A 19,358-nucleotide genomic window follows, 5' to 3' on the forward strand; every position below is an offset into this window, starting at 1 on the left:
CTGTCTGTTTCTACGCAAACTAGTCTCTCAGTTTTAAAGCTATCGAGTTGAAACTTTGCACACACCCTTCTTTCTGTTGCAGGTAGTACATAAGTCGGAACGGCCGGGATCGGTCGACTATATCCTATAGCTGCCATATAACTGATTGATCGGAAATGGCATAACTTCGTTGTTTTTCAAGTTAGAAGGATGGGATTTTCAATGTATGCTTCTTTGGTCAAAATAATTCGATATGCCAAATTTCATAAGGATCGGCCGACTATATACGATCCGCTGTATATCTAATAATATAGATGCGTGGCGCCACCTATCGGACTGCGACTGAACTGCAAGGGTATATAAACTTCGGCTCCGCCCGAAGTTAGCTTTCCTTTCTTGTTAGAAAATTGATTTTATGGTGAAATTTCTTTAAGGATCGGACAATTTAGCAACCCAGTTCTAGGAAATAAATGTTAACTTATTTTCGTTGTCCTATACATGAATAAAATTTAAAAGTTAATACTATACTATAAATATACACTATTTTCAGAACCCATCTCATTCCTCGTCAAATGTCTCCCAAAACGACAACCAGAAATGGCATACTGTTGGGATATTTAAGGATCTTTCACATACAGTTACCAATTATATTGAATCAAATTGTATAAGTGAGGGTCTACTTAACGGTATTGATTTGGAAAATTTTCCCGACCTAAGTAAGCTCCCACGAATCAGTTTGGAACCAGGAACAGCATACCGTTTTCGACTTGCAGCTATTAATTCGTGTGGCCGAGGTGAATGGGGAGAGGTACGTATAACACATTTATTTTTTCTAGTTGTGTTAAGGGGGTAGGATGGTTTCCGAGGCTGAAAAAATCAGATTTTGCAATTGCAATTTTGTTTTTTATTCCTGAGTGAATATAATTATTAAATTTTTTTACACGACACGGCTACATTTGGAGAGTATCTAGGAATTTTTTTGTTAAGAAATAATTATTATTTATCCCGTGACGGGCAGTCGGCCGGAGTCGCTTCAAAAAATTTTTATCTTGCGGTGCGTAAAATCTGGCCTTACAGTGTTATCGGAAATAAAAAAATTGAATTGACTTATTTAAAATATTAGTTTCTTGTGCGGATGAACAAAGCAATATTGAAAAATATGCGATTTTTAATTTTTGGCGCGGTTGTAAACTCGGAGGTACCATTTTTACATAAAAATCAGCCCATTATTGCCCATAAAAATGGTACAAATTTTTTAATAAATGCGATCGTTCATCCGCAAGTATTTATTGTATAAAAGATGTGTTAAAAATATTATTTAGATCCGAGCATTACTTGTCGAGTAACTAGAAAATCGCTATCTCAGCGACCTTTAGTCCGATCGACATGAAACTTTCACACGATATTCCTGAGATAATGTTCTATTATATTAAGGTTAATGATAAAATCTGGTGTACAGATATTAATTTTTGTATACAATTTTAAGAAGTAAAAATAACATTTATTTCTAAATTTTTTTTCGGGAAACTCACTTGATCCCATTCATAATAAGAAAGGAAAGGTAACTTCGGGCGGAGCCCTCTGCAAGGTTATAAAACTTAAGAATATTATTATGTTGATGTTGTCCGTATTATTTCATTATTATACCCTTGCAGATGGTATTATAATTTTGGTCAAAAGTGTGCAACGCAGTGAAGAAGACATCTCCGACTCTATAAAGTATATATATTATTGATCAGGATCACCTCCTGTGTCGATATGAGCATGTCCGTCTGACCGTCTGTCTGTCTGTTGCAAACTAGTCTCTCAGTTTTAAATCTATCGAGTTGAAACTTTGAACACGTCCTTCATTTGTGAAGAAGGATGTGTGCCTTTTCACACAATCCTCTAACTTAAAAAAACACCAAATCGGTTGTGTGGATTTGCCTTCAGAGTCCTGTGGAAATGTGATAGTTACGTCATTAGAAACGACTTGCATTGGAAAATAGATTCGGAAGGTTCTGGAGCATATTCATTTACCAGAGCCTTAATGCTTAAATGGATCATGCTCTGAAAAATTCCGCTATACTTATAGGGGCCAAGACTACTTCGGCAGGGGTAGGGATCAACTTGTAGCCTAGCCCCCTTCCCTATTAATAACCTAATAGTATCGGGAAAGAAACGAACAACATTAATAGGAGAATTATGGGTCTAGTACCACTTTAAGTTCTATTTGCGGCGGAGGGGTCGAATTCCCACCTTGCGTAAAAATACCTTTCTCTTAAGTGAAAATTCCTTTCACATTCATTCCAAATAAAATTTAATTTTGTTTGATTGATCGATTGATATTTCTCCATCTTGTCGCATTGAGGAATCTGGTGTAGTTTTTCAGATCCCTAGCAAAAGTTCCTCCCATGATTTTATTTTTTTTACACCCTTGTAGAGGGTATTATCATTGTGGTCAAAAGTGTGCAACGCAGTGAAGGAGTCATCTCCGACTCTATCGAGTATATATATTTTTGATCAGGAACACCTCCTGACTCGATATAAGCATGTGCGTCTGTCTGTCCGACTGTCTGTCTGTCACTCTGTCTTTCGGTTTCTACGCAAACTAGTCTCTCAGTTTTAAAGCTATCGAGTTGAAACATTGCACACATCCTCCATTTCGTTGCAGGTGGTATTTAAGTCGGAACGGCCGGGATCGGTAGACTTTATCAGCTATAGAGCTGCCTTAAAACTGATTGGTCGGAAGTGCTATAACTTTGGTGTTTTTTAAGTTAGAAGGTTGGGATTTTCCGCACATGTTATAATTGGCTAAAGTATCTTATCGACAAAAGGATCTTCCATAAGGGTCGGCCGACTATATCCTATAGCTGTCATAGAAAGATCGGAGTGGGCAAAGCTTTGGTGTTTTTTAAGATAGAAAGATGGGACTTGGTACAGATTCCATTTTAAGCAATATAATCGGATTTCATAACGATCGGCTGACTTATATCCTATAGCTGCCATATAACTGAACGATCGGAAATGGCACAACCTTGCTATTTTTAAAAATGCCTGGGGCTTGAGGCTGGACGGGAAACTGTCACCAGCAGTGGCCCAAAGTAGTCCAGTCCTGTATACTTGAATGGCCATCCTCCCGCTTCCAAGCGATCCTCTGGAAGGGGTCCCATTATCGGCGGCATCGGCCGCGTCCGTTGCAAATTGCACTCGTTGCACGACGAGATTACCTCCTTCAGCCCTCGTCTCATCTTCGTGACCCAGAATCTCATCCGGATCTGATCAATCGTCGCATCCACGTTTTGATGCTTCATCTGGGCGTGGAAGTGTCTTACTATCATCTCCGTAAGACTGTGACTGTGCGACAGTATCACAGAACTCTATGTTCATCCACGTAAGGCGCTAGACCTCGAATCTCGCTCGAGCTGGCGACGTCCCTTCCGCGTTCCGCCGACCTCATCTCGTCGGGAATCGATTCCAATTGGGCCTGCCTGACTAACAGGATCTCCGCGGCCTTACACTCCGTTGCAGTGAGTCCATATTCCTTGAGCTCGCTTCTCTGTTTGCGCCTTTCGGCGCGCAAACCTCTGGACCCAGGCTGTGGTCCTCACCAGGCGACTGAAGCTCGACAATCTCTGCAACGGGTTGATAAATTCATTCGATGCCACCAATGCGACTCATCAGATGCATCTGGAACATGCTCAGTTCCCTCCTCAGGCGTTGGCCAGGCGCTTGCCAGCTGCCTCAAAAATGCGGGACCGCTTAGCCACCGGGATTCCGGGCTAAGGTCCGCCTTGCTCTGCGACCGCGTCTCATCATACGCTGCATTGCCAGCTGTAGGCAGCCGACTGCTGGCTCCTCGTGGTCCTTATAACCACCTCGTGGCGAAGACCTCCTGTCCGGGCTGCGTCTGGAAAGCGCTGACTGCTGGTTTGCTGGTGGCGCCTGAAGCCACCTCTCTGCTCCGGCCATCTTCGCCCTTCGTCCGCTCCATGTATCAGACGGTGATGCAATCTGCGGCATCCGTTGATCTGCCACTCGCAATGCACATCGCAGGATCTGGCCGTATGACCACTCCGTAAGCATGTGAGGCAGAGCCGATGCCTCTTCATGTTGCCCATAGCATGTTGCCCTCCACAAATTGGACATCCACAAATTGGACAAATCGATCATCCCGCTGCTCGCATCCGTTCTGGTCGACGCTCGCATGTAGAACTCGACGCCTCGGCTCCTTTCCCTCGCCGTCCAAAATCGTACACACGATGTTTGCGTACTCCTTTAGCCACGCGCTTAAGTGCGCTACAGTGGCAAAGGCCCAATCCACTTACTTGCTCGTAGGAAGCTTTGCCACAAGCTCCTAGGGTGGGGTTCCCCAGATGCTGCTCCGCCTTCGCCGACAGCAAGAAGGCCGTGAGGTTACTCACTAGTGTTGCGAAGGGAACGATCCTCGTCAGGTGCTCCGTAATCGGCGGCACCTCTCGCACGCTGTTCAGCTGGCTGCGGATAAGCTGTTCCGGTCGGCCAAGCCTAAAGCTGCTCCATCACGGCGCGACCAGGGTGAATCAGCAGTGCTTCATCCTTCAGCGCCTTCAACAAACTCTGGTTGTTCTCCAGGTCCTTGCAGTTGTACGCTCGGGTCGTCTCCACAAACGCACAGTTAAAGATGGGCCACTCCTCTGGCTGCCCTCAAAATACAGGAATGTCCGGGAGCCTCCTTAGCTTCATTCGGCGTGTTCGAGGCGTAGGATCCAACAAATGGTGATGCAGTTGCCACGTTGTGGATGCACGAATCCATGCGCTGTCGGCGCAGCACTTGTAGCACATAGTGGCCCCACAAGATGATTGCTAGTCATTAGCAATGGCGGTCCACTCCAAGATGGCGGCAGCGTGCAGACCGCACTGCTCGCACCGACACCGCTATGAGGGGTCGGTCCGACCCCGTTAGTTGGGGCCTCACCGTTTGATGTGGCTAATGGCAGTCCCCTCCAAGATGGCGGCCGCCCCGACGCTCCACTGTTGCCGCCATTTGCGATTGGGCCAACTACGATTGGCACGCGATTGGCGGTGCTCACACCGCTTTGTTCAAGGCTTTAACCTTCTTCAGCTCGTTCTCCAACTCCGTAATCCTTTCCAACAGGTACGACGTGAGTGGCTGGCCCACCTCCGGCTCTGAAGTCGCAGCTGTGACAGCAGTACTCCTAGGTTGGGACGCTACTGTAGTCACCTGGCTGGGCGAGAAATGTCCGCCGCCGTGGTTATGTGCATCCGAAACTGAGCCCGTGAACCCGGCAAACTTAGCGTGTAAAACGTTTTCTTTCACTAAGCCATCAGTGGATTGTAGGCTGGGAAGAGGAGATTGTCTCATTGCAAGACTTCAACGCACAGACAAGTTTAAATTTTATAATTATTAAAAATTATATAATCAATTTATTAATATTTTTGTTTATATTATTGACGTTCCTTGAACCACTGTACCAGGGAAACGAAAAAGGGAGATTAAAGAGAGCGATTAGTGTGAGTTTGTAAACTGCAAAGAATAGAGATAAAAATCTCTATTGAGCGAGAATAGAAGCAACACCGTAAAAGATGAAGAAGCAGAGCAGGGCTATGTTTGGAAGAAAATTAATAAAATTATTATTTTACCTCCAAATATATCACTGCACACGCAAAGCGATACGGATCTATAAAATGTTAAATTTTTTTTTTATGCTGTAACGAACTGTTTTTGCTATATGTTGTTCGCAACAAATGCCGCGACTAGCTTACAGAGGTTGAGGGTACGTTCCACCGAACTTATAGATTCGACGTGATTGCCCGAGCCCAGAAATAACACGGAATGCTTCGTTTCAATCAAATCCCCTTTATTATCTTTACTTTACAAAGAATAAGAGAATCTCACCGGCTGTTTGGCTCAGCCGACCGACCGCTCGCCCTCCCGTCGATCCCCGATCCCCGCTCCGGGTTTGTGCCAATATACACGCGCTCCCAAAGCTTGCGCCCGGCAGGTCGTGTGGTCTTGGTGCCTGGCACCGAAACGGCTTACGGTTCCCTTCGTTCGGACTCACGGACTCTGGTCCGCGCTGGTCTTCTGCTGCCGCTGCTCGTCCGTCGCCGCCGCTCCCTCGTCGTCGCTGCTCCCCTGACGCTGATGCTCCCTCGTCGATGCTGCTGCTTCCTCGTTGTCGTCGTCGCTCCCTCGTCGTCGCCTCTGCTGTTGCTGCTCCTCCTTTATGGGTGCCACGGACCTTCGAAAATCTTTGGCTCGCTGCACTCGCCCTTTCGCCGTGGCCGGCACTTAATCCCTGTTAACAGGCCGAGTGGCTCACCTCCCAGGCATACGCCGGACAGGATACGCTCCTCGCTGCTTAGCGGCCGGATCAGGGCACAAATGGCCTACCTACCGCACAGGACACGCCCCCGGTCGCGTTCGCCACTCGCCTCCAAACACCTGCGTGCCTACGCTCCGCAGGATCTATGGTAGGCCAGAGGTTTGGACGTCGCGTCTCCTTTAACTCCAGGTGATACGCTCCAGCGCCTGGATCAGGATTCTACTGACTTTCCCGGGGTGTCCCTGCGTGGTTTTACTTGTGGGCTTGAGTTCCCGAGCTGGCTATCCCTCGCGTTACCGGATCACACCTGGTTCGAACGGATAGAAGCAGGCAAGGCGTACGCCAGGCTGATCCGTCGTTGCCGCTACTACACCAGGATACCTGTTGTGTCCGGGAATAACTCCACCCGACTCGTTTACCCTTGGGCCTCAGTTTGCCGCGGATCCTTGATCCTTTCCCCCTGCTCCTTGCTTAATTCGCGTACCGCCGCCGGACTTACCCACAGGGGGTCCTTAAGCTATTTATCGGATATCCTTGCTCACTCGCTTTAAAGCCCGCACCTAAGACTGTCGGACTTACCCACGGGGGGTCCTTCAGCCTGTGCTCCTAATTCCTCTAAGGAAACTTTCCTACTTGAATGTCAGACTTACCCACGGGGGGGGTCTTTCACTCAACTCTTCCAGCTTCCCTAGAAGACTCGGTCCCGATTTGCTCCAGGGGCCCTCCTTATATAGTGCCAGAGGCGCCCGTTAATCCTTGCAAATCTACTTCCTGCCGTTAATCCTCCGCTCATTTACTTTCTTCGTTAGCATTCTCCAATCCCGCCGTCTTTCTATCGGCGGGCTTTCTTTATTGCCTCTCCCCCGATTGCCCTGCTTGGGCCTCCGATCCGCATTGTTTTTGTGCCGGTCATCGGACTTCGTCCAGATACCCCGAGACCCCCCCCTGGTCATTCCCAATGCATTTCTGTGTTTTGTGCATTTTCTAAACACAGCTGCGCAGTCGCCGGCCGCTTCGTTCCCCGCCGTCCCCGCTGTTTTCCGTTACGTTCCACGGTGATTTATTTGTTTTTTTTTGTTTACCTTTTTTTTATGTTTCTATTCTATTATATATTTTTTTTGTTATTTCTTTTTTTTCTTGTATTTTTTCTTTTCATTTTTTTCCCCCTTTTTTTTATATTTTTTCTTTTAATTTTTGTTTTTTTATTATATTTTTTCTTATTTTATATATATATATATTTTTTTTTTTATCTTTTTTTTTTTCGTGTTTCTGTGGTTTATGCTTGCGCCGACTCCTGCGCTTGGGCTTTCAGCTCAGTCAGGTGGGCCCTCTTTTCCTTCCTTGTGCCAGCGTGCCGTAGCATAGCAATCACTGGCGATACAAAGTTCACCACCGTGTACGGCCCGTCGTACTTCGGCGCTAACTTTGCCGCGAATCCTTCGGCCGCCTTGGACAAATGGTGCTCTTTTGCCCACACTGTGTCGCCGATCTTCGGGCTCCACTCCCGCCTCCTCAGATTGTAGTGTCGAGCTTGCTCCTGCGCCGCGCGCTCCATGTTTCTCCGCTCCTGTAATTTTTCCGCATTTTCTGAGAGAGTGGCTTGTGCTTCTCCTGTCCCCAATGCCCCTTTGTCGAATATTGCTTTTGGCATTCTTGGCTCTCTGCCTTGGGTGATGAAGCATGGAGAGTACCCCGTGGAGTCCGACACGCTCGAGTTCACCGCCAGCATCAATTCTGGCCAGTGCTCGCCCCTTGCCCTTTGGTCCTTTCCTGCAAACTGGGCGATCATCGTCTTCCCGTCCTGTTTGCCCTTTCCGTCGGGTTTTCCTGCGGCGTGTATGGTGCGGTGAACTGATGACGAACTCCGAGCTCCTCGAGGAATTTCTTGAAGCTCCTACTGGTGAACTGGACATCATTGTCCGTCACCATCACCTTTGGCACCCCGTATCTAGCGATGATCCTTTCGCGGATTGCCTTCTGCAGCGTATCTTTTGTGGCTTTCCGCGTTGGGACCATCTCTGTCCATTTTGAGAACCAATCGATCATCACCAGTAGCATGGTGTTCCCATGCTTGGACCTCGGCAACGGTCCCACGAAGTCCACACATACCGTCGCCCACGGCTCCTCTGGGACCTGTGTTAACATTTTCCCTGCGGCCTGCATCTGGCTCGTTTTATACCCCATGCATATCTCGCATTTCCTGACATATTTTCTCACGTCCCTCTGCATCCCTGGCCAGAAGTACCTTGCTGCTACTTTCGCAATCGTTTTCCTTCCGCCTAGATGTCCCGCTGTTGGTGCGTCGTGGTTCTCCTTCACCGTTTGCCTCATTTCCATCGGCACACATAATTTCCACGATGCCACTTCCTCGCTCCCGGCTCTGTGTGGAACATGTCGGTAAATCAGGCCTGCCTCCTCGACGTATTCCGGATACTTCTGTGGGTTTTCCTTTATTTCCGCGTCTTCGGTTGCTGTGGCACTCCTCAGCTTCTCCACCATCGGCTGGCGGGAAAGTGCATCCGCGACTACTGTCAGCTTGCCTTTCCTGTAGCTGATAACGTAATCGTACTGTTGCAATTCGAAGACCCATCTCGCGATCCTTCCGAGTGGGCTCTCTATGTTGTTCAACCACTTCAGCGCCATGTGATCCGTGATCACGTCGAACTGGTACCCCTCCAGGTATGGTCTCATCTGCCGAATGGCCCATATTATTGCCAGGCACTCTTTCTCCGTCGCCGAGTAATTCTGCGCCTATTAGCGTTCGGCTGGCGTAAGCGACCACTCGCTCGCCCTCATCCGTGTCATGCGTCAGTACTGCACCCGCGCCGTAGTCGCTGGCGTCTGTTTGCAGCACAAACTTCTTCGTGAAATCGTGGCATGCTAGCACTGGATCCTCTGCAAAACGTGACTTTAACGTCTCAAACGCCTCTTGGTGTCTTGCCGTCCACTCCCACTTTGTTCCCTTTCGTAGGAGATCGTTTAACGGCCTTGCGATCCCAGCGAAATCAGGGACGAATCGCCGATTCCACGACGCCATCCCGATGAATTGTCGTACTCCTTTCACGTTTGTCGGTGGTTCCAATTCCGTGATCGCTGCAACCTTTCCAGGATCCATACCAATTCCCCGACTTGTTATCCGGTGGCCCAGGTACAACAGCTCTTCCCTGAAGAAGTGGCACTTATCTGTGTTTATCCTTAAGTTTTTGGGGTTCTTTGGGTAATATCTTTGTTTAATTGGGATGTCGTCCTTCATCGTGATTTTATGCTGGGTTATGTTTGAACAACCCTTCTGATTTGTGAACGCCGCCAGCACTTCTTCGATGAACTTTTTGTCCCGCTCGCGCTCCCATTCCTCCGAGGGTCCAGCTATGGCTATGGACAGCCTATCCTCCAGGCATCCGCTCCATCTTTCTCTTCTCGGGATCGTGACTTGGTGGCCTTCGCAGTTGATTGTTGTGCCGAAATCTGCGAGGAAATCCCATCCAAGCACCGCGATGTCTCCCATACCTGGCAACACTAACATATTCAAATCCTTTTTCTTGTTGCCAAAGCTTACTGTTGTTAGGAGTACCATTTGAGTCTCTATGTGGCTCCCGTTGGCCAACTTTACTAGTCTCCTTGTTGCTTTCCGTTCTCCGGCGATTCCCGGGTTCTTTGCTAGCTCTTCTGAGATGAAGCTAGCCGTTGCCCCGGTGTCCACCATGGCCCTCACTTCTGCTCCTCCGACCTTGATGACTGCCGCTAACTGCTGATCGTCTCCGGTTAATCCACCAACTAGTTCTGAGAGGCCGCACCTCGCGATCTCCGCCTTCCTCTCTACGGCTGAGATCGCTGCACGTTTACCGCTCTTTGGCAGCATTCTGTGCTTCTCACCCCTACTGCGCCGCACATCCTGCAGAACAAAATTCTGGGGTTCCTGCACCCTCTGGCCCAATGGCCCATGCCTCCGCATCTGTTGCATGCCTGTGCTGGGTTTTCTACATGTCCCTGCCCAGGCGTCGCTGCCCACTGCATGTTCGGCTGCCTTTGACTTTGGTTTGCTGCCCATCGTTGACTCGGCTGCTGTTGCCTTGGGCCTGTACATTGCTGGCTCGGCTGCTGTTGCTGTGTCATTTGGCGATGCTCCTCAGGCTGCCATCTCTGCCCCCACCCCTGTCCTGGATGGCTCTGTTGCTCCGGTGGTTCATGGTGCGGTTCCTCTTTTTGCCATCTTCTGTCTACCGCGGAGGTTTGTCTATTGAAGACCTCCTCTTCCAAAGCCAGCTCCTCGAATTCCTAGGCTTCATTAGCGGCTCCCTAAAGGCTTCATTAGCGCCTGAAGGTCCACCATGTACTCTTTAAACGGCTCCCCTCGTTGTTGTTTCCGCTGCTTTACCTGGTCTGCCAGTTTCTCGAAGTATCCTTTTGGCAGGAAAAAGGCCTCGAAGCTCCTTCTGAACTCCTTCCATGTGGGCCACTCCTCGTCGTTCATTAAGAACCATTTTTGCGCTCTGCCCTGAAGTAGTTCTGGCATCGCCCCCGGGATTGTGTTTATATCCATCCCGTATGTTTTGGCGGACCATGCTACTCGGTCCACGAACTCGAGAGGATCCCCTGTTCCGTCGAATCGGAATGACCACTCTCGGACTTGTTTCGCCACTTTCGCATATTCCACCTGTACCGGGACTGGATTCCGCACTTGTGGCTCCATGCTCTTCATGCTCTTCATTTCTGGCCCTGCCAGACTTTGAATTAGCTTTTTCGATTCGCTCACCGCTCTCTGCCTCGGCGTGGACCTCTGCTCGAACTTCTCCTCGAATCCACGCGCGACCACCATTACTTCATCGTCCTTTGTTTCGTCGACCCACCTTGCCACCAGTGCCCTCATGATCTCCACGGTTCCATCCGCTGCGAGACCGAGTCTCTGCACACTTCGCACAACTCCTCTTTGCGAAGCGCGTAGATCCAATTTTTTCTCCCCATCTTGAAGCTGTGTTACTCCTAGACTCTAAAGCAATCACGTAGTTTGGGCGCCAGGTGTAACGAACTGTTTTGGCTATATTTTGTTCGCAACAAATGCCGCGACTAGCTCACAGAGGTTGAGGGTACGTTCCACCGAATTTATAGATTCGACGTGATTGCCCGAGCCCAGAAATAACACGGAATGCTTCGTTTCAATCAAATCCCCTTTATTATCTTTACTTTACAAAGAATAAGAGAATCTCACCGGCTGTTTGGCTCAGCCGACCGACCGCTCGCCCTCCCGTCGATCCCCGATCCCCGCTCCGGGTTTGTGCCAATACACACGCCCTCCCAAAGCTTGCGCCGAAACGGCTCACGGTTCCCTTCGTTCGGACTCACGGACTCTTGTTGCGGGGCCTGTCTTCTGCTGCCGCTGCTCGTCCGTCGCCGCCGCTCCCTCGTCATCGCTGCTCCCCTGACGCTGATGCTCCCTCGTCGATGCTGCTGCTTCCTCGTTGTCGCCGTCGCTCCCTCGTCGTCGCCTCTGCTGTTGCTGCTCCTCCTTTATGGGTGCCATGGACCTTCGGAAATTTTTGGCCCGCTGCACTCGCCCTTTCGCCGTGGCCGGCACCTAATCCGTGTTAACAGGCCGAGTGGCTCACCTCCCAGGCATACGCCGGGCAGGATACGCTCCTCGCTGCTTAGCGGCCGGATCAGGGCACGAAGGGCCTACCTACCGCACAGGACACGCCCCCGGTCGCGTTCGCCACTCGCCTCCAAACACCTGCGTGCCTACGCTCCGCAGGATCTATGGTAGGCCAGAGGTTTGGACGTCGCGTCTCCTTTAACTCCAGGTGATACGCTGTGCATACGCTCGAGCTGGCTATCCCTCGCGTTACAGGATCACACCTGGTTCGAACGGACAGAAGCAGGCAAGGCGTACGCCAGGCTGATCCGTCGTTGCCGCTACTACACCAGGATACCTGTTGTGTCCGGGAATAACTCCACCCGACTCGTTTACCCTTGGGCCTCAGTTTGCCGCGGATCCTTGATCCTTTCTCCTTGCTCCTTGCTTAATTCGCGTACCGCCGCCGGACTTATCCACAGGGGGTCCTTAAGCTATTTATCGGATATCCTTGCTCACTCGCTTTAAAGCCCGCACCTAAGACTGTCGGACTTACCCACGGGGGGTCCTTCAACCTGTGCTCCTAATTCCTCTAAGGAAACTTTCCTACTTGAATGTCAGACTTACCCACGGGGGGGTCTTTCACTCAACTCTTCCAGCTTCCCTAGAAGACTCGGTCCCGATTTGCTCCAGGGGCCCTCCTTATATAGTGCCAGAGGCGCCCGTTAATCCTTGCAAATCTACTTCCTGCCGTTAATCCTCCGCTCATTTACTTTCTTCGTTAGCATTCTCCAATCCCGCCGTCTTTCTATCGGCGGGCTTTCTTTATTGCCTCTCCCCCGATTGCCCTGCTTGGGCCTCCGATCCGCATTGTTTTTGTGCCGGTCATCGGACTTCGTCCAGATACCCCGAGACCCCCCCCTGGTCATTCCCAATGCATTTCTGTGTTTTGTGCATTTTCTAAACACAGCTGCGTAGTCGCCGGCCGCTTCGTTCACCGCCGTCCCCGCTGTTTTCTATGACCTTCGAGCGCGGCCGCGGAGGCCCGGTCGGGACCGTTACGTTCCACGGTGATTCCTCTTTGGCCTTCTTCCGTGCGCGCCGCCGTGCCGGCTCCTCTTGTCCCCGCTGCTGCCCCCGCATGCCGTCTGCCCTTGATGCCTTTCTCTTCTTCCGCATTTCTAAACACAGCGCTGGCCCATCCGACGCTGCAGTGCTGATTTGCTTGTTCTCTCCCCGCTGCTGCTCCTATTGCCAACTGTCTTGGCGTGTGGGAGATCTAATCTCCTCACAATGCACTTAAATAAAAAATAAACACCGAATGTTTAAAGTTAGCTAAAAGATTTTATAAAAACGCAGTGCGCACAAAAAAAAATACGTCCGTGCGCTTTAAGATTAAGAGAGGAAGTCATTATGAGGCAAAAAAAGTCTGGCCGCTTACGTACCTATCAGTCAATGCCCTGTGGTTGTCTAAGTGCGAAACTGCCAACTTGCCTATTAAGGAAAATTAGTTTCATGGAGGTTTATAGCGAGTACGCCAGATCATGCGCAAGTTCCTATAGGTAGGGAGATTTCTCCATTCCCTTTGTGCTACCAAGACTAAGTAATCCCTGGATTTGATGCAGAATTTAGGTGATTCCTACTTGTTCAGGAAAGAGAGGGTTTTTACTCCCCGCCCTTGGTAGTTCATCAGTGGCTCGATTTCCCTCGTGGTCCGTGTGTCCAGGTACCTATTATAGTAATACGGATATCATGCTGCCATCTCGTTTAGAGATCTGGGATAGTAATAGTTTACACTTCATAGGGAACAAAACAAGCTCGGTCTTTGATAGATTAACTCTAAGCCTATTTTTATTTGCCAAAACCGAGAGCACCCTTAGCTTGCCCATCATAAGACCACATGGAGTTTGAGATAATTTCCCTTTAAAGGTAATTGCAACGTCGCCCGCCTACGCAAAAACAATGCCGCTTTCACCCTCTAAGTATCTTTGTAGGTTATTACCCGCCACTTTTAAAAAAAGGGAGAAGAGCACATAACCATTCTGTACGAGTGTTGTAAGCTCGAAATATCGTTTAAGTTTAAAGTCAACTCGAGCCTCTCTGGATTCTTTAAAGGATATGGTACAGTGTCCGTCCCCAACTTTTATTTAGCTTACATTAGATGCAGAATTTGCGAGGTTTTTTCTTACGCGATATACCTTCGAGGTACATTGAATGTTAGAGAAGAAACTGGCCCAGGCATTCCTCTTTGTTTTTTGATAGTTCCTTATTGTACTGCGCGAGGTTTAATTTGCATGCCTCTTAAGCTTCTCCTGTGTTCACTCTCTCAGTGAAATTAACTGACTTACGGGCCTTTGTCTTATAAGTTCCATTGCTGTCTCGCACGGTTCCCACTGCATACGTACAGCCCACCTCCCGCCCAACTGACCGAGGGGCGCCTGCCGCATAATAAACGCCTCGAATCTAGTGTATAGACCCGAGGTAATAATAGATAGAAAGATTTTAAAGATATAGAGGAAGAATTTTTGTGCTCTCGTAATTAATTTAGAATTATTGTTTTTATATTAAAAGAACAGGAAAGTGAAATAATGCGATAGAGATTAAGGTAGTTCGAACATAAAACATAAGAGGATCATGCTGTTGTGCATATGTCGATCTGAAATGGCTTAGGAATAGAGGATTAAAGTTTCTATTCCATCTATTTGGAACATTAAACTGTAAACGTGTGGTATGGTATTATGGTATTAATTGTAACTAATAAGATTTTGTTGGAAAAAGACACTCATAATTTTTCTAAGATTTGTTAAGGAGAGTAAGTTTATTAGTAAGATGAAGTATCTGCTAAAGTATCTGCTATGATACGAAGGAAGGACATTTTTTTTATGGTATTAATGGGGTCAATATATCACCCTCAGGACCATAGGACCATTCCTACCTTCCGCCACCTCGGCGAATGACTTGTAGGTCGGTTGTATTGGCACCTATTTCGATTAAGGCGATCAACCTTCGGTCAACCTTTGCCTTTCCGCGGTCTGTTTGGTAGATGTCGCTATTGCTGTCGGTTTTTTTTTATTCTTGCGGCCAAGATCCGCTCTCCTGCCCTCGCTAGTTGAAAATTTCCTTGTCCCTGTGGAGAGTTTTGCAGATAAATCGGTCGGAACACATGAAAAATTGATTTTATTTAAAGCGGTTATATGTTCAAAGACATGTTAACGACAGAAGGATATTTTATTAAGATTGGTTGTGTAATTCTCCATACATCTAGAGCTAGATTGAAGGGAGCTGCGCTTCATTTTAATTATTTTGACAATATCTTTGGACATCACAAAACCTAGGTAACCCTTAGGGGTAACCCTCTCCGTATTAGTACGGGGAGCCAGAAATTACTCATTTGTAAAGATTTCTTCATCGTTTGCTTGAACCTCAAAGCCTAATATAGTCTCAAGCTACAGTTAATAATGGAATAATAATAATAATTTTTTTCTCAGATATCAAGCTTTAAGACTTGTTTACCTGGATACCCCGGAGCACCCTCGGCGATAAAAATTTCTAAGGATATAAAAGAAGGGGCTCACTTAACCTGGGAACCACCACCAGCACAAAAAACAAAAGAGATAGTTGAGTATTCAGTATATCTTGCTGTTAAGCCAACTTCCAAGGAAAAATCATTGTCGACCCCACAATTGGCTTTTGTTCGGGTTTATGTTGGTGCGGCCAACCAGTGCACTGTGCCAAACACATCATTATTAAACGCACACGTCGATTGTTCCAATAAGCCGGCAATTATATTCCGTATCGCTGCTCGCAATCAAAAGGGTTACGGACCAGCTACCCAAGTGAGATGGCTGCAGGGTATGACTTTTAAAACTAAATACTTTTAAAATTACACATTTTTAAGACATTGATATTTTTGAACATTTTTAGATCCAACGACTACAAAATTACACTCACCGGCAAACTCACAAAGTTTAAAACGTTCACAAGATAAAAGTTCTAGTGCTACTGGTAGCTCTGCAAATTCCTTAAGTTTGCCAAACAAGCGTGGGCGTCTTGGATTACACGAATGACCATTGAACTAATTTTTTTAAATTTATATGTACAAGTAGACCATCGGATAAGTGAAATATTGAATTAATAAATGAAATGCATGAAAATATTCTTAATTTTTAACACTTTTTTTTAATCTTATATCTCTGTTATATAAAATTCTTTATGGAATTAGCACTATAGAATGATTCGGTTGAATTAAAAAAATGTTTATGGTCTTGTTGGCGGACATACATACAAGTCAAAAACCCACAGTGATGACTAATACTGGGTTGTAGGTTGAGATTCCAGGTCGTAATCCCTCGGATGGCTGCGTCCATTCTACGTTCCCTTCGCGATTCTAGTCAAAAGACTGCGTCAATGGTTCACTGTAGACGACATTTCAGGTAGGTGACCAATCAAATCGTTTCGTTTACAACATTTTGTAAAAGTGGAACAACTTAAGTTTTTAAAAAGTGGAATTCTACTAGTGTCTCTAATTCTACTAGTGCGAAAATATTCTTGTTCGAATATGTTTTTGTTTTATAAAAAATGATAAAATTCTATAGTAATTCTACTAGTGCGAAAATATTCTTGTTCGAATATGTTTTTGTTATGTGTAATAAGTATGTTGTGTGTAGGAATACTTTTAAATGTGAAGTTTTATATGCCTACATTATACCATATTTATACTGTAATATACATATAGCCAATACCCACTGACGGGGGGCCTCGTAGCCTAGCGGTTACCACGCTAGCTCGCTAAGCATGAGGTTGTGGGTTCGATTCCCACTCATGACAAGTGCATGACCCTACACTTTCGGCTTGTAATATTTATACTGTGTAATTGTAAGCAATTCACAATGGCCTCTTGCTAGCTCAGCGGTAGCGTATTTGCCTACCAAACAAGAGGTCGTGGGTTCGATCCCGACCCCCGATAAATAAAAATTATGAATTATTATAATTTCGCATGATACTTATGAAAAAGTCAAAAGCGGAACTCCCAGATGTCGAAAAGTGGCAGCCCCACTACATGGGATAAGTCGCGTCCGGCCAATCACCGGGCCGAACGAAAATAACAATGATTACAAGAACAAATACAAGTACAATCGAACCAAATGACACCCCAAAACCGATGACGACCCTTCGCATCTCGAAACGGACACGAATTGGACAATGGAACGTTAGGACTCTGATGGAGCCATCCAGATTGGCGCAGTTGGAGAACGAGATGGACCGACTGCAGATCGCAATTGCTGGCATCAGCGAGATGAGATGGAGTGGGAAGGGAGCAACAACAACATCACAAAGTAATTTAGTGTTGCATAGCGGAAGCAGTGATGGTGGACGAAATGGAGTAGGGATTTATGTGTCGAGGAAATTTAAACAGACACTTATCTCCTGGAACCCCGTCTCTGACAGAATCATCACCGCCAGATTCCGATGCAACGCCAGGCACATCACCATCGTGCAATGCTATGCCCCAACAGAAGACGCCAGCGATGACATCAAAGACGACTTCTACAACGCACTCATCTCATCTCTCAACAAGGTCATACGAGGCGACATCAAGATTCTCATGGGTGACTTCAATGCGAAAGTCGGCCCCAACAACACCGGATTGGAATCAACCATGGGCCGGCATGGTATCGGCACGCGAAGTGACAATGGAGATAGGCTGATCGACTTATGCCAGACCTTCCAGTTGGTCATTGGAGGAACAATATTTCCCCACAGGGAAGTTCATAAATATACATGGACATCTCCAGATGGAAATACCCGCAACCAAATCGACCACCTGTGCATAAGTAAGAGATGGAGGCGTTCGCTGAGTGATGTACGCAATAGGAGAGGCGCGTCAATAGACAGTGACCACGAGCTTGTAGTTGGAGAGATCTCAATCAAACTCCAACGAAAGCACACTGCCACCAGGGCCACAAGAAGACCGACCCCCCTGAATATACATCGACTCAGAGATACTACCCTATCCTCCAGAATGGCAACAGCACTACGCGAACAGTTGACACCACAGCGGAACTGCCCTTGGGAACAAACTTGCAGACTACTGAGAAGTACCGCAGAGGAGATGCTTGGCACGAGACAACGCAGCTGCTCTGAATGGATCTCGGCGGACACATGGGAACTCATCAGCAGACGGAATAGACTCAAGTCGATAGCGGATCACGACGGCAGAGCCAGAGAAGAACACAGGAATCTCTGCAAATTGGTGAAAAAATCAGCTAGACGCGACAAGAGAGCCGTACTGGACAGCATTGCAGAAAACGCAGAAAGAGCAGCAAATACAAACAACATGCGCTCACTGTACCAATTGATATGCAAACTATCTGGAAGCTACCAGAGGCAAACCCAACCCATTCGAGACTCAGACGGGAGGCTCCTAGTAGACGACGATGCTCAACTTGAGAGATGGAGGCAAGCTCATGGAGATCAGCTGTACAGAGCAACCAGGCCACACACAGCCCGACTTCAGAAGTATCGTACCCAACAGCAGCGTTAGGATACCCCCAACCCCTCCCTCAATCAGAGAAATACGAGATGCAATCAGGAAGTTAAAGAGCAACAAAGCGGCTGGAGAGGACGGCATATCTGCTGAACTCCTCCAGATTGACCCGCAACTAATGGCCGAAACATTGCACCCGCATTTCATAGATATATGGGAAAGTGAGCGAGTTCCTGACGCTTGGAAGAGAGGAGTAATCGTTAAGCTTCCAAAAAAGGGAGATCTCAGTGACTGTAACAACTGGCGAGGGATCACCCTGTTGAACACCAGCTATAAAATATTAGCGACCCTGCTGAACGAACGACTTATGGAGAAACTAGAGCCAACAATTCGAGATGAACAAGGAGGTTTTAGACCACTTAGGAGCTGCGTAAACCAGGCAAACACGTTACGCACAATAACCGAACAAGCCGTGGAATGGCGTTCGCCACTATACCTTCTATTCATCGACTTCCAAAAAGCGTTTGACTCAATAGACAGGGCGGCGATATGGCGTGCACTTGCAAGGAAAGGAGTGCCAATCAACATCGTAAACATAGTAAGAGTTATGTATGATGATGCGGACCTGGCAGTACTGCACAACCGAAAAATCAGTGCACCCTTTCAGACGAACACTGGCGTCAAGCAAGGCTGCCCTCTATCACCCCTACTGTTCAACCTGGTGATTGATGAGATCATGAGAGAAGTAAGCATGCATCGACGCGGGATAACTTGGAGCTTCACACAACACCTTGAAGACCTAGACTACGCCGACGATATATGCCTCCTATCACACAGACTCATCGATATACAAGCCAAGGCGTCCGACCTCGAGAAGAGAGCCAACGCAGTAGGCCTCTCCATCAACGCATCAAAGACCAAGGCGATGCGGTTTAATAACTCCAACCAAGGTAGCATCACCATCAGCGGTAAAACTGTCGATTTCGTCGACCACTTTACCTACCTTGGCACCATAATA

General features: G+C 47.6%; 2 protein-coding genes across 7 annotated transcripts in view; both read left to right on the forward strand.

Moving 5' to 3' along the window:
• LOC6502326 (host cell factor) overlaps nt 1–16,016 on the forward strand; it is a 93,950-nt gene extending 77,934 nt beyond the window's left edge. For all 6 annotated transcript variants that reach the window (XM_014904537.3, XM_014904538.3, XM_014904539.3 and 3 more), the window contains 3 exons: nt 530–787; nt 15,342–15,705; nt 15,778–16,016. In XM_014904537.3, coding sequence (XP_014760023.1) covers nt 530–787; nt 15,342–15,705; nt 15,778–15,920 — 765 coding nt within the window. In that variant the 3' untranslated portion in view covers nt 15,921–16,016. The remainder of the gene's footprint in view (nt 1–529; nt 788–15,341; nt 15,706–15,777) is intronic.
• Nucleotides 16,017–17,014: 998 nt separating this feature from the next.
• Nucleotides 17,015–18,397, forward strand: LOC123257772 (craniofacial development protein 2-like). The gene has a single exon (XM_044717751.1). It carries the CDS (start codon nt 17,015–17,017, stop codon nt 18,395–18,397), a length of 1,383 nt encoding a protein of 460 aa, XP_044573686.1.
• Nucleotides 18,398–19,358: the final 961 nt, after the last annotated feature.

Source organism: Drosophila ananassae (genome assembly GCF_017639315.1).
Source record: "Drosophila ananassae strain 14024-0371.13 chromosome 4 unlocalized genomic scaffold, ASM1763931v2 tig00000061, whole genome shotgun sequence".
Taxonomy (NCBI): domain Eukaryota; kingdom Metazoa; phylum Arthropoda; class Insecta; order Diptera; family Drosophilidae; genus Drosophila; species Drosophila ananassae.

Bases quoted from the DNA above. Each gene is read 5' to 3' on its own strand.
- LOC123257772 (XM_044717751.1), top strand. From the start codon at position 17,015: ATGACGACCCTTCGCATCTCGAAACGGACACGAATTGGACAATGGAAC.